The 13,611-nt window shown below is 37.9% G+C and overlaps 1 protein-coding gene across 1 annotated transcript in view; it reads left to right on the top strand.

The window, feature by feature from the left end:
- chs1 (chitin synthase 1) overlaps positions 1 to 13,270 on the top strand; it is a 28,234-nt gene extending 14,964 nt beyond the window's left edge. Inside the window, exons 10-26 of the mRNA XM_037693494.1 lie at positions 1,546 to 1,746; positions 1,837 to 2,005; positions 2,334 to 2,449; positions 5,335 to 5,514; positions 5,604 to 5,708; positions 5,920 to 6,037; positions 6,882 to 6,963; positions 7,050 to 7,264; positions 7,403 to 7,506; positions 7,639 to 7,720; positions 7,941 to 8,094; positions 8,301 to 8,405; positions 9,277 to 9,387; positions 10,118 to 10,255; positions 10,351 to 10,430; positions 10,801 to 10,867; positions 13,174 to 13,270. Of these exons, the coding sequence (XP_037549422.1) occupies positions 1,546 to 1,746; positions 1,837 to 2,005; positions 2,334 to 2,449; positions 5,335 to 5,514; positions 5,604 to 5,708; positions 5,920 to 6,037; positions 6,882 to 6,963; positions 7,050 to 7,264; positions 7,403 to 7,506; positions 7,639 to 7,720; positions 7,941 to 8,094; positions 8,301 to 8,405; positions 9,277 to 9,387; positions 10,118 to 10,255; positions 10,351 to 10,430; positions 10,801 to 10,867; positions 13,174 to 13,245 (2,099 nt within the window). The 3' untranslated portion in view covers positions 13,246 to 13,270. The remainder of the gene's footprint in view (positions 1 to 1,545; positions 1,747 to 1,836; positions 2,006 to 2,333; positions 2,450 to 5,334; positions 5,515 to 5,603; positions 5,709 to 5,919; positions 6,038 to 6,881; positions 6,964 to 7,049; positions 7,265 to 7,402; positions 7,507 to 7,638; positions 7,721 to 7,940; positions 8,095 to 8,300; positions 8,406 to 9,276; positions 9,388 to 10,117; positions 10,256 to 10,350; positions 10,431 to 10,800; positions 10,868 to 13,173) is intronic.
- The last annotated feature ends 341 nt before the right edge of the window (positions 13,271 to 13,611 follow it).

Below are 13,611 nucleotides of genomic sequence, written 5' to 3' on the forward strand. Positions count from 1 at the left end.
TAAATGTAACATTTTAAAGGAAAAATATGTTGATTCAAAATTTCACAGTGTCAACAAATCCCAAAAAAGTTGGGACAAGTAGCAATAAGTGGCTAGAAAATGAAAATTGAGCATACAGCGAACAGCTGGAAGACCAATTAACACTAATTAGGTCAATTGACAACATGATTGGGCATAAAAAGAGCTTCTCAGAGTGTCGGTGTCTCTCAGAAGCCAAGATGGTAAGAGGATCACCAATTCCACCATTGTTGCGCAGAAAGATAGTGCAGCAATACCAGAATGGTGTTACCCAGCGTAAAATAGCAAAGACTTTTAAGTTATCATCAACCATGCATAACATCATCAAAAGATTCAGAGAATCTGGAACAATCGCTGTGCGTAAGGGTCAAGGCCATAAAACTCTACTGGATGCTCATGATCTCTCGGCCCTTAAACATCACTGCACCTCAAACAGGAATGCCACTGTCAAGGAAATAACAGAATGGGCTCAGGAATACTTCCAGAAAGCATTGTCAGTGAACACAATCCACTGTGCCATCCGCCGTTGCCAGCTGAAACTACAGTGCAAAGAGGAAGCCATTTCTAAGCAAGCTCCACAAGCTCAGAGGTTTGCACTGGGCCAGGGGTCATTTAAAATGGAGTGTGGCAAAATGGAAGACTGCTCTGTGGTCAGATGAGTCACGATTTGAAGTTCTTTATGGAACACTGGGACGCCATGTCATCCGGACCAGAGAGGACAAGGATAGGCCAAGTTGTTATCAACGCTCCGTTCAGAAGCCTGCATCACTGATGGTATGGGGTTGCATGAGCGCTTGTGTCATGGGCAGCTTGCATGTCTGGAAAGGCACCATTAATGCAGAGAACTATGTTCAGGTTCTAGAACAACATATGCTCCCATTTAGACGTCATCTCTTTCAGGGAAGACCCTGCATTTTTCAACACGATAGTGCCAGACCACATTCTGCAGCAACCACAACATCATGGCTACGTAGGAGAAGGATCCGGGTACTGAAATAGCCAGCCAGCAGTCCAGATCTTTCACCTATAGAGAACATTTGGCGCATCATAAAGAGGAAGGTGCGACAAAAAAGGCCCAAGACGATTGAACAGTTAGAGGCCTGTATTAGACATGAATGGGAGAGCATTACTATTTCTAAACTTGAGAAACTGGTCTCCTCTGTCTCCAGACGCCTGTTGACCGTTGTAAGAAGAAGGGGGGATGCCACACAGTGGTAAAAATGGACTTGTCCCAACTTTTTTGGGAATTGTTGATGCCATGAAATTTGGAAACAACAGATTTTCCCCTTAAAATGATACATTCTCTCAGTTTAAACTTTTGATCTGTGCTTTGTGTTCTATTCTGAATAAAATATTAGATGTTGGCACCTCCACATCATTGCATTCAGTTTTTATTAACAATTTGTTTAGTGTCCCAACTTTTAATGGAATCCAACATAATGTAGAGCTTCATAAAACAACTGGCAATTTGAGGAAAACTAAACTAAACAACTAATTAGTTTTACTATACCATACCAACCCTTCCAGGTCCCATGGTGTGGTACCAGAAGTTTGAATATGCAGTAGGTCATTGGCTTCAGAAGACAGCAGAGCACGTGTTTGGCTCTGTATTGTGCAGTCCAGGATGTTTCAGTCTGTTTCGGGGTTCTGCCCTAATGGATGACAACATTCTGAAGAGATACACAACAACTGCAACAAAAGGAGCACAATATGTGCAGTATGACCAAGGTAACATGCCTCTATATTTTAGCTCACCTAGTTTAAACTATTGTCTTTGCTCTGAGCCAAAGATGGATGTTGACTTTTATACTTTTCCAGGGGAGGATCGCTGGCTGTGTACCTTGCTACTACAACAAGGATGGCGCGTCGAATACAATGCTGCTTCAGATGCATACACCAATTCACCGCAAGAATTCAAAGAGTTTTACAATCAGAGGAGACGATGGGGCCCTTCTACGCTGGCTAATACTCTGGACCTTTTGCATAGGTTTGTATAATATAACAATAATATTTGGGAATCAACACATTGTCTGCCATTTTGACCATTATCAAATATATAGTAAACATCCCATCAAATCTATCTGTAATTTTTAGGGTTTACATTCAAATCTAATGGTTCCTCATTTAAACATTTATTTAAATAGTACTTTAGTAATAGTACTTTTACAACAAAACAAAAACAAAAAAAAGAAACTGTCCAGATGACCTGACTGAAAATTGTTGGATTGTATACCTGGATTATTGAGCATGGACTTTGTTAATAGTACTTTAGCTTTACTTATCTGAATGCTAATTATTCTTTTATTTGAATACAGTGGTAAAGAAACAGTGAAGAGAAACTCGTCCATTTCCAGACTTTACATCTTCTATCAGATGTTCACTGTTGGATCTTCTATCCTGGGACCAGCCTCTGTAACTCTAATGATAGCAGGTAGGTTTGTTAGGTTCACTGTGATTTTTGTTTGTTAGGTTCACTGTGCTTTTGCAGTTCATTGAAATCCTAATAACTCTTCCTTTTTCAGTAAGGGTTGATGTGACATATTTATTAAATTATTTATCCATCTATCCAATTATCTATCCATTATTTTCCTCTTGTTCTGGAGTCAGATAGCAGGGGCTGCAGCTTGAGCAAGGAGGTCCAGACATCTCTTTCTCCAGATACCATTTCCAGCTCTTCTGGGAGGACTAAAGTTGCTTTCCCAGGCCAGCTGAGAAACATAATCCCTCAAGCATGTCCTGGGCCTTCCCCAGGGTCTCCTTCCAGTCAGACATGCCCAGAAAACCTCCCTAGGGAGGCATCCGGGGAGAATCTTTACCTAATGCCCAAACTACCTCAAATCCTTTTCCTAGTTTCTAGTTTCATAGCTCCTAGCTCCATAGTTTCCTGAATGGAAGACGTACTGGTGGGATTGAGAAGGTTCAAAAAGTAACTCTTCAACCACCTGATTCTCGTTGTATCTCTGTGCAATGATAATAAAGCTTATTCTGATTCTGACATCACGGGATGAGGTCATCAATACTCCACTTCAACTGTATACAGATAGTAAAATGCTGCTTTCCCCACCTGACAGAATCTTCTCAGAGCTGATCGAGCATATCTTTCTAAGGCCTCACTGATTTCCTCCAACATCCTAGCTTTTGCCTTAACAACAGCCAGGGCTGTTCCCACTTGCCTCCTGACAGCCCTCAGCTGACCCCAAAGTCCTACCAGCCAACAGGGCTTAATAGGACTAATTCTTCAGCTTGATGCCACAGAGTTTGAAGATGCCACAGCTCAAGTAAGCTATCTCAACAATGGAAGCGTGGAACACGGCCCACTTGCCCACTTGGACTCAATGTACCCCACATTTGCTGGTATATAGTTGAAGTTCTCTCAGAGCTGTGAGTTGAAGAATTTTCTAGGGTTTTGTATGCCAAGCATACCCAGCAAACCCTCATTACACTTTTAGATCAGTCAGATCTGTCTGGTATCTTCCCCTTCATCTGATCCAACTCAGCACTAGATGGTGATCAGTTGACAGCTCAGCTCCTCTCTTAACCCGAGTGTCCAAAACATATGACCAGAGATAAAATGACACAACTACAAAGTCTATCATTGATCTGCAGCTTAGGGTGTCCTGGTGCCATGTGCACATATGGACACCCTTATGTTTGAACATGGTGTTTGTGATGGACAAAATATGACTACCACAGAAGTACAACAACAAAACACTGCTCTGATTCAGAAAAGAGAGGCAATTCCTCACAATCAATCGCCTCTAAGTCGCACTGTCATTCTACCCACGTGGGCACTGAAGTCCCCAAGCAGAATAAAAGAGTCCCCAGCTGGAGCACCTTCCAGCGTCACCCCTTGCTAAGGACTTCAAAAGGGCTGGGTACTCAGAACTGCTGTTCAGCATGTAGTCACAAACAATAGACAGAGCCAGTCCCCCACCTTTAAGGCATAGGGAAACTACCCTCTAAACTACTGAGGAAAACTCCAATGCACAGGCACTAAGGTGAGGGACTAAGAGTAGACCCACACGCCATCCCTTTCACCATGGGCAACTTCAGAGAGGAATAAAGCCCAGTCACAGTCAAGAAGATTGGTTTTAGCACCTATGCTGTGCATCATGGTGAGCCCAACTATATCTAGTCAGCACTAGGGGTTGAACGAGTATAATTTTTAAACTCGACATTAACATAATAAAACCCGAGTAGAACGAGTATTTGATGATGTCATAGAGCTCAAGATACAAAAATAAATAAATAAATAAAACTGCAAAAAAAGGTAATTATTTAAAAAAAAATAAAGACCAACAAAACATTGGGAGCGTATATTATCCTCCTACCATTTATCATACTGCAAATAAGTCACAGGAAAATTTCAACTATTAGTTATTATTATTAAACTGCAAACGTGAAGAAACATGCAGCACGTCAAAAACGAAACTTAAACCGAAACTGGTTCTGGTTCGGTGGACCCGGTGTTACACCATACTCTGTGACCTGCAACAGTGCAACACCGCCCCCTACGGTCATACGGTGGTCACATAATATGACGTCACTACGGATACTCGATGTTAAATTTTTAACCTCGATAGATGTCCTAGCAATCGATGTGTAGATTACTCGAGTACTCTGTTAATGCCCTAGTCAGCACCTCTCAACTTTCACACAAGTTCAGGCTCCTTCCCCACCAAAGAAGCGACATTCCATGTCCCATATACCAGCTTTGGTAAGTCAGGGTCAAAATGCTAAGACCCCCATCTTTGGCTACCACCCAAGGCTCTATGCACTCATCTCATATAGACCCTGCTGCAGCTGATGGGCTTGCAAGAAAGCTCCTTGTTCTTCCCTGACCATATGAGTGTTCTGAATTGTGTTTGGTCTGAACAGTGAATACTGTTAATAATTTTGAAAAACGTATGTATCAATATTTTTTCTTTACATTTGACACAGAATCTTTAAAGTTTTCTCAAACTTGTCACTCACAGACTATTAGGTTCTTGATTATTTGGGCAGTAACAAAATTTTAAGTAAACAGGCAATTGTCATTTTGGCTGCATCTCTCAAAAATCAAAATATAATTCCAGGGAGAATGTTGTTACTTTACTCTTTTCAGTAGATGGCAAATGTCAGTAAATGGCATGCAGGCTCATTATTCAACATGCTGGATATTTATTCTAAAACAAAGTGTTTTGATACAAATCATAGTGCTCTCCTATACATAAACAAGTAGTTTTGACTGACTGGCATGTTATATCATAACTTTAACAAAGACTTTGGTTTATTATTTATTATTCACTCAGATTTTTCCCCATTATTTCCAACCAGGAGCTTTTCAGTTTATCTTGAAAATGGCTGGTACACTTTCCATCATCATCGCATGCATTCCTCCAGTTTTCTACATCATCATCTGTTTCGTTACAAAGGCAAACACCCAAATAACTATTGCTGCCATTATGAGTGTTCTCTATGCATTCCTCATGACTGCATCCTTTTTTTCCATCATTGGTGGGTATAACTTTATTTTATCACTATGGAAACATGTTTCTAACTGAATGTTATTGAATGTACACATATTCATAGCAATCTTCTTTTAGGTGACATGGTGGTGCAGGGGACATTCTTGACCCCTACTGGCGTGTTTTTGGTTTCCATGGCAATTATGTACATGGTGACAGCTATATTACACCCAGAGGAGATGGGTAAGTTTATAATGTCATGTTGTGGATTTTTCCCACCAATTTAAAACGCTATATTAGTGGAAATTGTACCAGTTTAACTGTGTCAATGCAACAGCTGCATTGTTTTATGTACCTTTCAGAAAAAACACCAATGGTTATGTTGTGCAGTGCTGGTATATTATGTTTTCAAAAATAAAGTTACGTTGTTTTGCCCTTTTATTTTTTTCTTCAGGATTGATTATCTATGGTCTGATGTATTTCATCTGTATTCCCAGTGGATACCTCCTACTAACCATCTACTCACTGGTTAACATGAACAATGTGTCTTGGGGCACAAGGGAGTCCAACAAGTATTGCAATGATCATTACTAATAAACAAAGCAGTTGTGATTTAAACTGCAAAAAATATAATTTTATTATCAAATCACTTTTTATTTATTGCATGTTTAACTGATTATGATGTTAAACAGATGCATGGAATCTTGTTTAGCAGGATCCAGGCATTAAAGTTGTTAATTTCTCAATCATTTTGAAGATAATTTCACATTTCGTTGTCTGCATCTTGATTTTTCATTACGTCAGTCACAGTATTTTGTGTCATCATTGTGCCAATTGCAACACATGGTTGCATCTGTCACAATAACTAGCAGCAAAACAATGTTGGTTGAATACAAAAATAAGCATATTTGTAAGCAGTATTGACAAGAACATTAAAATTACGAGATTTTCTTTCTAGATTTTTGAGATATATATATATATATATATATAGTAATAAATAATTAGGTGAAAATGAGAAAATAAATAAATCTGGGAAAAAAAGTAATCTGTGAATGTTATTAGCTTTAAAAACATACTACTGCTTACATTTATGAAACATTTATTTGATTATCCAACAGCTAATATTTGTTGCATTTGTGTTAATATGCCGATCAGTTGTCAAACTAAACTTTAAAAAGGCAAAAAAATTGTTAAGAAGGGGAATATTGGGAATTTTACCTGATGAAACCTGTTTGCCTCTGCTTTTCTCTTGGTTTTTCAAGCCATTCTACAAAATAACAATAAGAGCATCAGTAATCCAACATGTAAAAATCATGCATCTCTCAGCCAACTAACAATCCCAAAAATCATTTACCACCTTTATTTTATTCTTTTCAATATTTATTTTTTGTCTGCTCATCCTGTATCTTTTTTCAGGGGAGTGGGGGAAGATAAGAAAAGCCAAAGTGTTCTGTGTAAGAAAGACTGTAAACTCTGCTGCTGGGACATGAAGATTCAAGTACAGTTTACTGACAACTACACAGAAGTAAATAAAAATTTCAACTGAGCGTATGACTGGATTGATGTATTCTTTTGCCTTTGCAGGTAACCCAGGAAACAGACAATGTCATGCTTCAGCAGATCACAACTATGACCCAGCAAACACTTCCACTTTTACCCGGCAAGAAAGAAAAACCTCTACAGGCTGCATCAAAAGCTGAACCTAAAACCAAAGAAAAAGATCTAGAATCTAAAAATCATTTAGCTGATAAAAACAAAGAGGAAGGGTCAATAAGCAGTGATGCTGCAACTACTGACAGGTACCGGCATTCAATGTTTTGATGTTGTTTTTCTCTTTTCATGGATTGCTTATTTGAAACAAATTCATGGCCAGTCATTTGAAGAGAATACAAAACTTACCAAGTCCCAAACTGAAGAAACTTGTTTGTTGTACACAGTGGCATTGTTGAGAAAAAGAGCCCATTGACAAATTTATCTGATGACGAAGATGACAGGGATAACTACTGCGGTGATTTAGAGGAAGAAGAGGTTACTGTCAAAGGTGAGCGGAACTTGAATTCTTTAATTGTCCGCATTGCTGAAAAGCATGATTCATCCATTATGTCATGCATGAATCATGTACAACGTGTACGACATATAGTGTACTATAAAGGTGTAAACGTTGCGTTTGCAGAGTGGGTGGAGCCTGTGAAACAGGAGTTTCTGAAGAAGCTCACTTATTTCAACATGAAGAGAAATCTACAAGCACAAATACGGTAATTTAAGATTTTTCTTTGTTTTTGGATCCTGGTTTGATATGTTGAAATCTTGATTTCACATGTTTAAATGGTTCGCACATCTATGAATAAGTTTCCATTGCAGCAAGTAACGCATGTTTTTCTTCGTTCAATGTGCTTTTACTATTTTTCAGCTGTATATCTGTATTTTTCAGTTGCACTTGAGTAACTAGTTGTTTGTTTGCTGTATTTTTCCCAGATACACACTCCGCAACAAAATTTACGATGATGTGTGTGAGGAGTTGGTGCTGATGTTAACCGACTCTCTTAACACAGAGCTCAGAGATGTGGGGCCTGAGGACATTTTGGATCAACCTAGGTTAGAGATGTTACAAGATGAACTGACAAAACAGGTAATTATAAATTAACTAGTTAAAATTGAACAATCAGATTTGTTATTAAATCTGTGATAAGTTTGACTGCAGTAAATCAGATGATTTTTTTCCTCTTTTTAAATGTTTCTTCATTTCTTTCTAATGCATTTAATAGTTTAAACCCTAACAAGTAATATAGAAATAAAATGACTGTCTCTGAGTAATTGACTTTGTTTACACCTCAGGCACGTCACATCCTTAAGAACAATCGTTTGCCTAAATTAGAGAAGAGAGTTAAAGTCGCCATTGAAAAAACTCTTGCCGGCCCACAAGTTCGAAGAATAGACGAGGTGAGTTATCAAAGCAGGTACATTGCTTTACTTCTACAGTACACATACACTTTGGTTGTTATATTTTGGAATGTGGCTGCATCTAAGTGGAAAAATGGTCCCGATCAAATATTGGATTACCACATCAAAATCCAAAATGGCTGCCACCTTATGTGTTTATTCCCTCTTGTAAGCTGGATAACTTGAAAAATAAGTAATGTGCCAACTTCCATTTTGGTGTTTGGCTGCATCTAGGTGTAGGAAATTGGGTTCCCATGTCAGAATCCAAGATGGCCTTTGCCATACATACTGTATATGTAAACTTACCACCTCAATCATTTGAGTTTTCTAATTTTTATATTGCTTAAAAGTATAGTTTTCTCAAATGATTTGGGTGGCCAGTGGCATGACCGAAAATGTATCTATTGTGGCCAGATGCAATGGTGGAGCCACCTCCTGGCTCTGTCACAACGCCTGGTGGTGGTACTTCCCTTCTTCTCTCCTACCCACTTGAATATCTTGCGCCAAAAACATCAAGGTTAACTTGCATTCCCTGATAAATTCCAGTTCAGAAAAAACACATCTCAAAAATACATTCACTGTTCAAATCCCTCAGCGACAGGGACATCTGCATACTGCTTTTTCTAGTTAATATAGACCACAAGTGTGTGTGATGTTGTGTGCTTGTCTGTTTATTTGTGTTGGCCCTGTGAAACCCTGGCTAACACATCATCCTCACTCCCTCCACCAAGTGCCTGGGTGAATAGATACACCGTGCTTCAGTCTAACACAAAATTAAGCTATTTACTAATACAAAAGACCAATACAGGATTTTTTTTTTCTTAATTAAATAAAATCTTAAAGAGCTGTGTGTGTTTATCTACATATTCAGGAGGAGAAGGACTTCTGGACGAAGCTCATTGAGCGTTACCTGACACCGATCAAAGATACAGATGAACACAAGGCGCAAGTCGACAAAGAACTGAAGTCACTTCGCAACAAGGTAAACACATTCTGCATCTTATTACAATGAATTGCAACAACATGTGATGGATATTATTATGTCTCTAATGACAGATGTGACAGTTTATTGTGTTTGTTTCATGAATTGTATTATATACTGTAAATGTTGAAATGGGATGATGAGATGGATCCAATACAGAAACGTACAAAGTTTAAAAATAAAAATTAAAAAAAGAAGAAAAAAAGTTTATTGTTGCCTCTGTGCAGAGGGTCAAAGGTCAAGATAGTATTATATCAGAGTCAGAGTTTCTTTATTGTCATTCGCACCTCATGTGGTACATGTGGTGGAGCGAAATTATGTACACGGGGTCCCAGTTACATCCAACAATAAAATGTATAAGAAAAACAGTAATAACATCTAAGATATGAACTAAGAAAATCATCAACTAAATATACACTAAGCACTCATAACATAAAACATTGAACATCAGCACAAACATGAACATGAGTCTGTGAGCAGATGTGCATGCATGAACACATCAACATTGAAACAGATCAGCAGCAACATGAAACAGATCAGCAGCAACATGATATGGTTTTTCACAGTGATTATTCTAGTTAGAGATTCATGAGTCTAACAGCCTCAGGGTAGAAGCTGTTCCTCAGTCTAGTGGTTCTACACTTAATGCTCCTTAATATGTGGATGAAGTAACCATTTATATTTAGTGTTAGGACATAAGAAAAACCTTACATGTTGTTTCATTCCACAGGCGGTCTTCCTGTACTTTATCATCAATGTGCTGTGGGTGGTAGCCACCTTCTTCCTGCAGGCCATTGGTAATGATGTCATTAGCATTAAGATCCCCAAATTTACTGCAGATGGAAATCATACCGGAGAGTACCTCAAGGTGGGGATGTGAAAAAAAAAAAAACAGTTTTATTTACAGCTCATAACTGTAATTAGAACTAAACTGAAGTTGTGCTGTCATTTCTGTTCTAACAGGTGGAGCCCCTCAGTTTGATGTTCTTGTTGTCCTTTGCCATTCTTCTCCTCGTCCAGTTTCTGGCCATGCTGTATCACAGGTACACAAACACCACATCACATTGTTTTTTTGTTTGTTTGTTTTTTGCACCCAACCAATCCATCAGCAGTTGTCTTAACTTATATATAACTCACTGTCCTTGAAGATATGTCTTGGTACATTTTTTAAATGCAAAAAAAAAAAAAAACCTAATTCAACTTGAAATGTTCAAGAGAAAGTTGTTACTAAATTATTTTCCTTGCAAAGTGCTGGGAGTTTTAACTAAATTAACCATAGTCATGGAGAGTTATGATCATATTTTTATGTTATTGGAACAGAAACTCATTTTATTATTTGCTATCATTTCCCATAATTCTTGTTTTTTATATATGTATAGTTATTTATTTATACTCCGTGCTTCTTTGTTGCAGAGTCTACACCCTGATACATGTGGTGTCCTATCGCGGCACAGAAAAAGACTACAAAGAGAGAGCCGAAGTAAGTACGAGCAGCCAAGCACAAGCATGAATACAGTAGACCCTCGAGTACTGCAGGGGTTACGTTCCAGACACCCCCCGCAATAAGTGAAAAACCACCAAGTAGAAATGCTATATTTATTTTTGTATTTATATATTTATTAAGGCTTTATAAACCCGTCCCACACTCTTGCAATGTTATGAATTCTTAAACTCACGTCATTTTAACAACATACTTATGTGTACTGTACAGTAGCTACTGCAAAATTTATATGGGAACTCACCAGCCTTGGTCTGGTTCTGGTCCGGTTCTGGGCTCTCTGTAACCGTTGAGATACTTTTGGAGAGAGCCGGACCTTCGAAGAGCCAGCACAAAAATCACACAATGGTCCTGATCGAGTCCAAATAATCAAGAGGAATCAGGATGAAAAAGTCCGGGTGAGCTCCAGAGAAGACACCAGACCTCCCCGCTCGAGAGGCTTCCTGGGCCGGCAAGCAGCTCTCAGATTGACCGATGAGGCTTCAAGTAGTTCTGGTCTGGTTTTGAGTGGCTCACTGCATCCACTGAGCGCCAAAGTCATTATGAATAAGGACCAAACTTTTTTAGTCAGGTTCAGATCTGATCAAAACTTTCCCTCGTTTTCGTCAGAAAGCAGTGGCTGGAAGCACTGTTGGTTTCTGGGTAATGTAGTTCTTTGACTGGCCTTACCAGTATAGGCTTACTGAAAGAAAACTACAAAATGGAGGCGCCTGTCCAAAGTAATTTTTCGTTAACTTTTCTTCTGTACTGTCCCAATCACGTGAATAATATTAAAGTTGACAATCGTTGTAAAACCGCGAAAGAGCGAGTCCGCGAAAGTCGAACTGCGAAGTAGCGAGGGACTACTGTACCCACTGGTTATGTTTATGCCACTTAGACCCGTTAGCATGAGCATTTTTAAAGACCAGATATCCAAACAATCAGATAATGAACAGAACAGTGTTTGCTTCAACGACCAACATTTAGAGTTTTTTGTTTCTGACAGGGTTCACAGACATTACAGTGTGTGTTCTCTATAGACTGCATTTGATTTCACACTTGTTTGAAAGTGTGAAATATTCAAATTAATTTTAATATTCAGCATATTAAAATTACTGAAAATACCAATAAACAGTTTGTAAAGTTGAGGCACAATGACAAAAAATAAAGTTAATAGTTAAAATGTGTATTCTGGTTAATTATTTGTTGCAAATTAAGAGGAATATTAGGCAAATCAGCATTTTTTTTTTATCTTTCTTTTACTTTATGTCGCAGCACATTACATTTGAGAAACCAAACATTTCTACTTAGATAACTAAATGTCTAAACATTTTGAATTCAATGATTTACCTTGAATCAAGCCTCTTACCAGGACTGCAAAGTTTAGAACAGATAAGCGCCAGTTTGTGTAAAAGTCTGTTTAATACAAAAATCTCAACATTTCAGAAATAATTCATGTTTTCTTTTTTAATATTTATTCACTTTGTTTAATATTTACGTATTTTAGAAACTCAAACTTAATTTTAAATAGTTTCTTGGTGCAATATTGCCTCAAATAGTTAATGTGTTTTATAGAGTTCTGTTTTTATCTAAGCACTTAAATCACTTTATGCTAGTATTTCATTATTAAGAATTAGATTTAATCATCTGTTTTATAGACTATTAAACATCTGCTTGTAGAGGCTGTAATTTATGTGGTATTGGATCATGTAAGATGAGAATGTATCCATCTAAGTGCAGGTTTCATTGCAAACAAAGCCTTCAACTCGGTATTATACATGTCCCTCAAAGCAGAACAATAAAAGATAGAATAAAATGCTGAAATAAGAAAGGAAAATTGTTGCTGACACAAGTGAAGCAAGTAGGAATCTTGATAAATCTATATTTAAGAAAAGCATACATTAAACCCCTCACTCATGCGGTCTACTTCACACGGTGCACACGTCTGCTGTGGCCAGTTAAAAAGACTTAAACTGACGTCAACCTATAACGCTGTTCGTCATTCAAATCTGAGTTAATGTCTCAGTAAAATCAATAAACATAAAACTGTGTTAAAAAAAAAAAGTTTCCAATGTGCAATATATCGTTTCAAAAGCATTTACACCCTGTTTAGTACTTCACTGGTTTATATTACAGAAATAACACTGATGTGATCATTTCATTTGAGCTGACTAATAAAAGGTGCAGCACAATTGATGAGGAAACATTATAAATAAGTGCTGCTCTCGTATTGTTAAAGTGAGATTGGAAATGTTGATTTACTTGTAACTGTGGCCTATGAGATGTCTTATATCTGTCTTTGTGTACAGGACCAGAATGAAGAGGAGGACCTCACCATGGAGAATCAATATACCCTTTCTATCACCACCGAGGACTTGTAACCTGTTGTAACATAACAAACACAATATCTATTTACAGCCAACGACTTTCATCCGTTAAAGCTTGATTTCTTTCTGCCTTTACAACACATTAACAGTTGCATTTCTTTAGGCATAACATGCAAAGGTTAAATTGTCAGCTTTTTGCATCTAAAGCCAAGCCCTAACTTAGTCAACACAGGAAATAAACTTTTCATCTATTCTCCAGCAGTTGTTTTGTCTCCCAGAGATTTAGTTGTAATCAATTTGGGAAGGCTAAATGGCACAAGGGAAATCACTTTTTATGGATTCAATAAGCTTTGTTTGGTGATGCAAAATAAGGTGGGAGTAGGTTTTAACACGATCACTGGTGAGAGTGCTGCTTAAACA

The sequence above is a fragment of the Nematolebias whitei genome, chromosome 2 (genome assembly GCF_014905685.2).
Source record: "Nematolebias whitei isolate Nwh7 chromosome 2, NemWhi1, whole genome shotgun sequence".
In the NCBI taxonomy this organism is placed as follows: Eukaryota; Metazoa; Chordata; class Actinopteri; order Cyprinodontiformes; family Rivulidae; genus Nematolebias; species Nematolebias whitei.